General features: G+C 45.0%; 1 protein-coding gene across 1 annotated transcript in view; it reads left to right on the top strand.

The window, feature by feature from the left end:
- Positions 1-4,204: 4,204 nt before the first annotated feature.
- The window catches only part of LOC135513390 (adhesion G protein-coupled receptor B3-like), a 100,515-nt gene continuing 94,334 nt past the window's right edge, over positions 4,205-10,385 (top strand). Inside the window, exons 1-2 of the mRNA XM_064936314.1 lie at positions 4,205-4,371; positions 7,597-7,698. Coding sequence (XP_064792386.1) covers positions 7,635-7,698 — 64 coding nt within the window. The 5' untranslated portion in view covers positions 4,205-4,371; positions 7,597-7,634. The remainder of the gene's footprint in view (positions 4,372-7,596; positions 7,699-10,385) is intronic.

Genomic DNA, 10,385 nt, shown 5'->3' with positions numbered 1-10,385 from the left:
GACAGAGATGATCACTAATACATGAATAATGTAACAGAGGACTGGGAGACAGAGATGATCACTAATACATGAATAATGTCACAGAGGACTGGGAGACAGAGATGCTCACTAATTCATGAATAATGTCACAGAGGACTGGGAGACAGAGATGATCACTAATACATGAATAATGTTACAGAGGACTGGGAGACAGAGATGATCACTAATACATGAATAATGTAACAGAGGACTGGGAGACAGCGATGATCACTAATACATGAATAATGTCACAGAGGACTGGGAGACAGAGATGATCACTAATACATGAATAATGTCATAGAGGACTGGGAGACAGAGATGATCACTAATACATGAATAATGTCACAGAGGACTGGGAGACAGCGATGATCACTAATACATGAATAATGTCACAGAGGACTGGGAGACAGCGATGATCACTAATACATGAATAATGTCACAGAGGACTGGGAGACAGCGATGATCACTAATACATGAATAATGTCATAGAGGACTGGGAGACAGAGATGATCACTAATACATGAATAATGTAACAGAGGACTGGGAGACAGCGATGATCACTAATACATGAATAATGTCACAGAGGACTGGGAGACAGCGATGATCACTAATACATGAATAATGTCACAGAGGACTGGGAGACAGCGATGATCACTAATACATGAATAATGTCACAGGGGACTGGGAGACAGCGATGATCACTAATACATGAATAATGTCATAGAGGACTGGGAGACAGAGATGATCACTAATACATGAATAATGTCACAGAGGACTGGGAGACAGCGATGATCACTAATACATGAATAATGTCACAGAGGACTGGGAGACAGAGATGATCACTAATACATGAATAATGTCACAGAGGACTGGGAGACAGCGATGATCACTAATACATGAATAATGTCACAGAGGACTGGGAGACAGAGATGCTCACTAATTCATGAATAATGTCATAGAGGACTGGGAGACAGAGATGATCACTAATACATGAATAATGTCACAGAGGACTGGGAGACAGAGATGATCACTAATACATGAATAATGTAACAGAGGACTGGGAGACAGAGATGATCACTAATACATGAATAATGTCACAGAGGACTGGGAGACATTGATGCTCACTAATTCATGAATAATGTCATAGAGGACTGGGAGACAGAGATGATCACTAATACATGAATAATGTAACAGAGGACTGGGAGACAGAGATGATCACTAATACATGAATAATGTCACAGAGGACTGGGAGACAGAGATGATCACTAATACATGAATAATGTCATAGAGGACTGGGAGACAGCGATGATCACTAATACATGAATAATGTCACAGAGGACTGGGAGACAGAGATGATCACTAATACATGAATAATGTCACAGAGGACTGGGAGACAGAGATGCTCACTAATACATGAATAATGTAACAGAGGACTGGGAGACAGAGATGATCACTAATACATGAATAATGTCACAGAGGACTGGGAGACAGAGATGCTCACTAATTCATGAATAATGTCATAGAGGACTGGGAGACAGAGATGATCACTAATACATGAATAATGTAACAGAGGACTGGGAGACAGAGATGATCACTAATACATGAATAATGTCACAGAGGACTGGGAGACAGAGATGATCACTAATACATGAATAATGTCATAGAGGACTGGGAGACAGCGATGATCACTAATACATGAATAATGTCACAGAGGACTGGGAGACAGAGATGATCACTAATACATGAATAATGTCACAGAGGACTGGGAGACAGAGATGCTCACTAATACATGAATAATGTCACAGAGGACTGGGAGACAGAGATGATCACTAATACATGAATAATGTCACAGAGGACTGGGAGACAGCGATGATCACTAATACATGAATAATGTCACAGAGGACTGGGAGACAGAGATGATCACTAATACATGAATAATGTCACAGAGGACTGGGAGACAGAGATGATCACTAATACATGAATAATGTCACAGAGGACTGGGAGACAGAGATGCTCTCCCACCACACACTGGGGTAACGTAGGTCAACGTTGCACTACTGACTTGTTGTGTGATGAACGTGGTCGGGATCGTGTCTGTCCATTTCAGACCTCCACTGAGGTTAGTCCTTGGACCCGTGTCTATGGAGAAGGAGTAAATACAGGTGGGGTGGAGGGAGGAGGGATGGAGAGATGAAATAAAGGAGTGTGACCCCTTCCCAGGGTTGTTCTACCTTTCAGAGAAGGTCATGTGATTAACTGTTTGGCTCAGGGGGACCATCTGTTTTTGCCTCATGCTGGATTTTACTGTGTTCATTAAAAAGACATAAAACTTGCCACTGCTTTGGGAAACTTTATCATAAAAGGCCTTTTCATATTGGCAAAGTGAGGAAAGTTATCACCGCAGTCAGAGAGCAGCCTCCCCAGCCATAAAATGAGACATATTCCTCATTATTACAGGTATTATCAGAGTCATTTTATTAATTGAATCTGGATAAAATTCTGCCAAAATCTTCTTCTTCTTTTTTTTGTTACTATATCTCTGGGTACTATAAAACATGTCCACGGCTTTGTGCCAAATGGCACCCTATTCCCTGAGTCCCGGGTCAAAAGTAGTGCACTATATAGGGAATAGGATTAACTGTTTGGCCTATGGGACACACCCCCATGTGTCCCAGTATCTATAATCCCACCTACTGTGTCTGTGTGAGAATGAATTCACATCTTCTAGCTACACATCATAGTAGAGCTGCATGGGGGACGTAGCACATAGAATGGTCAAGGTCGTGTGGCATCTTAGAGCTGTGACTCACAACCTTTTTCGGTTACTGTACCACCAACAACATTTTGCGCTTCCCAGGGTACCCCTGAAGTACCCCCCCCCCATGTGCATTTCACCAGTAGGACTATTGCCTCATGATTCTTCTCAGAGTACCCCTGAAGTACCCCCCCCCCCCCATGTGCATTTTACCAGTAGGACTATTGCCTCATGAGTCTTCCCAGAGTACCCCTGAAGTACCCCCCCATGTGCATTTCACCAGTAGGACTATTGCCTCATGAGTCTTCCCAGAGTACCCCTGTAGTACCCCCCCCCCATGTGCATTTTACCAGTAGGACTATTGTCTCATGAGTCTTCCCAGAGTACCCCTGAAGTACCCCCCCATGTGCATTTAACCAGTAGGACTATTGTCTCATGAGTCTTCCCAGGGTACCCCTGAAGAACTCCCTGATGTGCATTTTACCAGTAGGACTATTGTCTCATGAGTCTTCCCAGAGTACCCCTGAAGTACCCCCCCATGTGCATTTAACCAGTAGGACTATTGTCTCATGAGTCTTCCCAGAGTACCCCTGAAGTACCCCCCATGTGCATTTAACCAGTAGGACTATTGTCTCATGAGTCTTCCCAGTGTACCCCTGAAGTACCCCCCATGTGCATTTAACCAGTAGGACTATTGTCTCATGAGTCTTCCCAGAGTACCCCTGAAGTACCCCCCCCCCCCCCCATGTGCATTTAACCAGTAGGACTATTGTCTCATGAGTCTTCCCAGGGTACCCCTGAAGTACCCCCCCATGTGCATTTTACCAGTAGGACTATTGTCTCATGAGTCCTCTCAGGTATACCCAGGGGCCGTTGTGCCGTTATAGAAATTGAAAGACCGGCTGGCTGATGGTAATAAAATAGAGATTCCTTATTGGTCATGCTTTACTTTATTAACACCCGATTGGATGTTGGGGAGAGAAGATGGGAGTCCAGAGGCTCTCTGGCTCCTTGTTTTAAAATCCATAATCTACTGTATTAATGTCCACTCCTTCATCACTCTGCTCTGAATGAACTGACCAGGACAAAGCCAGCCTAATGATGAGCTGCCGCCATAATGTTTTACCTCTCAAGTTTTTAACAATCAGTGGTGTGTCTTTCCTCCTCAGCCAATGGCCAGGGGTTTAACTGATCTGTCTCTCCTCCTCAGCCAATGGCCAGTGGTTTAACTGATCTGTCTCCTCCTCAGCCAATGTCTCCTCCTCAGCAAATGGTTTAACTGTTCTGTCTCTCCTCCTCAGCCAATGGCCAGTGGTTTAACTGATCTGTCTCTCCTCCTCAGCCAATGGCCAGTGGTTTAACTGATCTGTCTCCTCCTCAGCCAATGTCTCCTCCTCAGCCAATGGTTTAACTGATCTGTCTCTCCTCCTCAGCCAATGGCCAGTGGAATCCCTGGGGGCCTTGGAGTGGCTGCTCCAAATCATGTGATGGGGGTTGGCAGAGGCGGGCGCGGGTGTGCCAGGGGGCAGCGGTCACCGGGCAACAGTGCGAGGGCACAGGGGATGAAGTCCGCAAGTGCAGTGACCAGCGTTGCCCAGGTAACGATAACCCCATAACCACTATAAGTGAGACTGCAAGAGTCAATTAACTGGAAGTGTGGAGTGAAGATAATGATCTTCCTCTTCGCTGAGGAAGAGTGACGTGCCTTTCTGTTCCTGTAGGAGGAACCGATAAGACTTACATAAAGCAGAGGGTAGGCAACCCAGCTTCAGCTCTGAAAATAGACAGAGCCTGGAAAGATAATTTGCAATTCAACAATGAATTCAACAACGGAGTAATAAAAAGCTTCTATTTTGGGTTACGATAAAGATTGACAGTTGTGCTAAACTCATGAGATATGTATACTGTAGGTTGTTGTCTATTCTTCTACAACCAATGGGTAAACATCAAGAATTGAAATGACCATTGAACAGCTTCCCAAATCACAGACTGTAGCTTTAAGAGGAAGCCGTTAGAGAGAATATATAGAGAATATATAGAGAGCGATAAATTAAAAGAGAGAGAGAGATAAAGAGAGAGAGAGAGAGAATAAGAGAGTGAGAGAGAGAGAGAGAGAGAATAGAGAGTGAGATAATAAAGAGAAAGAGTTGAGAGAGAATTGAGAGAGAGATAAAGAGAGGGAGAGAGAGAGAGAGGGAGAATAGAGAGCGAGACAATAAAGACAAAGAGGATAGTGAGAGAGATAACAAGAGAGCGAGAATTGAGAGAGAGAATAAGAGAGTGAGATAAAGAGAGAGAGAGAATAAAGAGAACGAGGATAGAGAGAGAGAGATAACGAGAGAGCGAGAATTGAGAGAGAGATAAAGAGAGAGAGAGAATAGAGAGAGAGAGAATAAGAGAGCGATAAAGAGCGAGAGAGAGAATAAGAGAGTGAGATAAAGAGAGAGAGAGAGAGAGAGAGAGAGAGAGAGAGAATAGAGAGCGAGACAATAAAGAAAAAGAGGATAGAGAGAGAGATAACGAGAGAGCGAGAATTGAGAGAGAGACAAAGAGAGAGAGAGAGAGAGAGAGAGAGAGAGAGAGAATAAGAGTGAGATAAAGAGAGAGAGAGAATAAAGAGAAAGAGGATAGAGAGAGAGAGAGATAACGAGAGAGAGAGAATAAGAGAGAGATAAAGAGCGAGAGAGAGAATAAGAGAGTGAGATAAAGAGAGAGAGAGAGAGAATAGAGAGAGAGACAAAGAGAGAGAGAGAATAGAGAGAGAATAGAGAGAGAGACAAAGAGAGAGAGAGAATAGAGAGAGAGAATAAGTGAGAGATAAAGAGCGAGAGAGAGAATAAGTGAGAGATAAAGAGCGAGAGAGAGAATAAGAGAGTGTTATTTTGTCTAGGTCCTAATGTATGATTAATATCTTAATATTAATTGATGGTGTTGATTAACCCACCTGTTTTTATCTCCATGGAGACTGTTCGCTACCACGGCGATTAATGCAAATACAATCTTTTGTTTGACCATTATCACCCTGTAAAGAGTGGCATTGTTTCTGTAGTAGGAGTAAGGACTGTAGGGAAGCAGTTCCCATTATCAATCTTTTTCAGACCAGTTCTATTTTAAGCAGTTTAATCCAACACAAAGAAACCATTTTACAACTACAGCATGTTCATGTATTACAATCTAGTTACAATCTAGTCTACACTTATGCAATTATAGAGGAGGCTGGTGGGAGGAGATATAGGAGGACAGGCTTCTTGTAATTAATGGAATGGTATCAAACCAGGGGTTGGAACTAAAATTATTTTCCAATTGTTTTGTCCTAAACAGATTTATTATTTTTGGGGTTCTGTTCCACTGTTTCAACCAGCAAAATAAAGTTCTGAACCGTTTCTGAGCCCCAACAAACGATGGGTTTTAATTGTTCCTTTCTGTTCCTTTAAAAAAATCTGAAATCTGAATATTTTTAACATTAATAGCAAATTGTATTTTGCCATAACAGCATGGTTTAATCGTAATGAAAGACAAACACACACTGTGCTGCCAGTCACAGTGTAGGGCGCGAGATGTAACTGACATTTTGAGGGTGAGGGAGAGCGAGAGAGTTTGGAGGAAGCGTGCCTTGAAGCGCTGGGCATCTTGTTATGACATCCTTATCTAAATTAGACACACAGAGGAGGAGCAGCTTCTATGGAGGAGCTTTGAATATCTTTGAACATCTGAGTTGGTTTAGCATTGGACCAGAGCAAATGTTAGCAAGCTAATAGCTAACTAGCTAATGAGCTAACGAGCTAACGAGCTAACGAGCTAACGAGCTAACTAACTAGCTTGTGTGTGCAGAGCAGCACTAGAATTGAAAAAGTAAATCATTTCTTCTTTGATTAAACATCTCTCCCTAATTTCTGAATTACACTTGTGACGTTGTCAGTAGGCTACAGTAGCCTATGCTTCACAGGGGAGGGGCAGGTAGACTCAACACAGACACACCCCCACTGGCAAAAATGTCCAGCTGGCAGGCAGACACTGCAATAATAATAACACTAAAAATTATTATAATAATAATACTCATAATCATTATAATAATAATAATAATAATCATCATCATCATCATCATCATTACAATAATTATAATAATCATTATAATAATCATAATAACAATAATAATCATAATAATCATCATAATAATAACCATTTTTATAATAATCATAATAATAATCATAATAATAACCCATCTTATAATAATCATAATAATAACCATTCTTATAATAATCATTATTATAATCATAATAATAACCATTCTTATAATAATCATTATTATAATCATAATAATAACCATTCTTATTATAATCATTATTATAATCATAATAATAACCATTCTTATAATAATCATAATAATAATAACCATTCTTATAATAATCATAATAATAATAACCATTCTTATTATAATCATTATTATAATCATAATAATAATATTAATAATCATCATAATTTCTGAGTGACAGACTGAAGGCTGTCACTCAGAAATGCCCGGAACATAAAATAAAGTTTTTAACCAGTTTGCATGCTTTTAAGATAACGGTTCTCTTCCGGAAGAGTATAGATAACTTTAGTTTATGGTTCGGGTTCCGTTCCTCATTGTTATTTTCCGGTTTTCGGTTCTGTTCCCTGAACCAGTTCCAACCCTTGATGGAAACCACGTTTGACTCCGTTCCAAAAATTCCATAACAACGAGCCCATCCTCCTGTAACTCCTCCCACCAGCCTCTTCTGGCCTATTCATATTGGTGAGTCAGCAATAACCCAGCGATGTGTTTTGTACGGTTCCCTCCCCAGCGCCCTATGAGATCTGTCTGGAGGACTACACTGTATCCATGGTGTGGAGAAGAACACCTTCAGGAGAACTGGCCTTCAACAGGTGTCCTCCCAATGCCACAGGTAAGGACACGTGTGTGTGTGTGTGTGTGTGTGTGTGTGTGTGTGTGTGTGTGTGTGTGTGTGTGTGTGTGTGTGTGTGTGTGTGTGTGTGTGTGTGTGTGTGTGTGTGTGTGTGTGTGTGTGTGTGTGTGTGTGTGTGTGTGTGTGTGTGTGTGTGTCCTCCTAATGCTTCAGGTAAGAACACAGTCATGCCCTGGGGTTTTGTCTATCCTAGTGGTTACCACCGCTGCCTGTGGGGCATGTGAGCGTCGTATCAAACACTTGTCGTACCCACTCACTTATCCTATTTTTTTCATTCAAGTCTTCACTTTTTAAACTTCGTTTCATAACAATTTGTTTTACAAAATAACAGTTTAAAAATAGGATAGTCTTGTTGGTCTGAATTCAGACTCCAGCCGCTGTATGGCCATTGACTGAATAATGAACCAAGAGAAACTAGAGCACTTTAGAATGTTCTGCTGTAACTTAGTTGATAATGAAATGAGTCATTTTCCAGGGGCTATTATGTAGAGGTTTCATTGGGAGCGTTCTGTCCATTACTCATGTGTAGAGAGGACTAGTGGTGATGGATATGTCCCTGTCACATTCCACTGACACATCCATTCCTGCTGTGACGGATTGGAAGTGCTTTACACGGTGACTGTGTCCCAAACGACTCCCTATTTCCTATACAATGCACTGTTTTATTTCTAAGTTCTGCACTACATAGGGAATAGGGTGCCATTTGAGATGCAGACGATATGTTTCTACTGAACAGATTTCCCTATTTGCATTGCATTGACCCTCACAGCATTATGTCAATGTGTTTTCAAATAGCCTATAGCCAAAGACAGGGACATATTACTAGGCTAACTATGATTATATTGCCTACAACAGCAAGGCACTTTTTAACTGCTGTTTTCTACCTCTCCATCCCCCTAACCTCCTCCTCTTCTTCCTCCTCCTCCTCCTCCTCCTCCTTCCCTTTATCAAAGATCTCATGGCTCCTCCTCCTCTCCCTCCCCTCCCCCTCATCCCCTCCGCCCCTCCTCTCCTCCTCCTCCCCTCCTCTCCTCCTCCTCTCCTGCTCCTCCCCTCCTCCCCCCTCACCCCCTCCCCTCCTCCCCCCTCCCCTCCCCTCCCCTCCTCCTCCTACCCTCCCCTCCTCCTCCTCCCCTCCTCCCCTCCCCCTCCTCCCCCCTCACCCCTTCCCCTCCCCTCCTCCTCCCCTCCTCCACTCCCCTCCTCCTCCCCTCACCCCCTCCCCTCCTCTCCTCCTCCTCCCCTCCCCCTCCCCTCCCCTCCCCTCCCCTCCCCTCCTCCTCCACCCCCTCCTCCCCCTCCCCTCCCCTCCTCCTCCTCCCCTCCACTCCCCCTCCTCCTCCCCTCCTCCACTCCCCTCCTCCTCCCCTCACTCCCTCCCCTCCCCTCCTCCTCCTCCCCATCCTCCACTCCCCTCCTCCTCCCCTCACCCCCTCCCCTCCCCTCCTCCTCCTACCCTCCCCTCCTCCTCCACCCCCTCCTCCCCTCCCCCTCCTCCTCCTCCCCTCCTCCACTCCCCTCCTCCTCCCCTCACCCCCTCCCCTCCTCTCCTCCTCCCCTCCCCTCCCCCCCCTCTCCTCTCCTCTCCTCCCCTCCCCTCCTCCTCCCCTCCCCTCCCCTCCCCTCCCCCCTCCCCCCCTCCCCTCCCCTCCCCTCCCCTCCTCCTCCTACCCTCCCCTCCTCCACCCCCTCCCCCTCCCCTCCTCCTACTCCTACCCTCCTCCACTCCCCTCCTCCTCCCCTCCCCTTCCCTCCTCCTGGTCTTAATCAGACACCTGATGGCTCCATAGTGTACCTGTTGTTTGATCCATGTGGTGGGACTGATAAGCTGCTGTGGTTGTGTGTGTCTGTATTGTGAATGGTAGAAAGTGAAGCAGGGAAGCGGTCACACTGAACCCACATGTCTCCCACCACACTCTCTGTCTGATTCCACTATCACACCGCTGGACACAGAAGACATTGAAAAGTGCAGGAGGTGTGTGGTTATAATAGAAGGGCCTGCGTCCCAAATGGCACCCTATTCCCTATATAAAGCACTACTTTTGGTCTTGGTCAAAACGAGGGCACAGTGTAGGGAATAGGGTGCCATTTGGGAGCCAGGGTTCTATCTGGACTGTGAAAAGAGATGAAAACAGAACCAGGGGGATTGTGTTGAGGAAACAGGGTGCTCAGTGGGGTGGGGGATTGTGTTGAGGAAACAGGATGTTCAGTGGGGTGGGGGATTGTGTTGAGGAAACAGGAGGCTCAGTGGGGTGGGGGATTGTGTTGAGGAAACAGGGTGCTCAGTGGGGTGGGGGATTGTGTTGAGGAAACAGGATGTTCAGTGGGGTGGGGGATTGTGTTGAGGAAACAGGGTGCTCAGTGGGGTGGGGGATTGTGTTGAGGAAACAGGATGCTCAGTGGGGTGGGGGATTGTGTTGAGGAAACAGGGTGTTCAGTGGGGTGGGGGATTGTGTTGAGGAAACAGGAGGCTCAGTGGGGTGGGGGATTGTGTTGAGGAAACAGGAGGCTCAGTGGGGTGGGGGATTGTGTTGAGGAAACAGGGTGTTCAGTGGGGTGGGGGATTGTGTTGAGGAAACAGGGTGTTCAGCGGGGTGGGGGATTGTGTTGAGGAAACAGGAGGCTCAGTGGGGTGGGGGATTGTGTTGAGGAAACAGGGTGCTCAG

Source organism: Oncorhynchus masou, chromosome 24 (assembly GCF_036934945.1).
Source record: "Oncorhynchus masou masou isolate Uvic2021 chromosome 24, UVic_Omas_1.1, whole genome shotgun sequence".
In the NCBI taxonomy this organism is placed as follows: domain Eukaryota; kingdom Metazoa; phylum Chordata; class Actinopteri; order Salmoniformes; family Salmonidae; genus Oncorhynchus; species Oncorhynchus masou.
The sequence above is the reverse complement of the archived record's forward strand: the minus strand, read 5'-3'. Positions and strand labels throughout refer to the sequence as shown.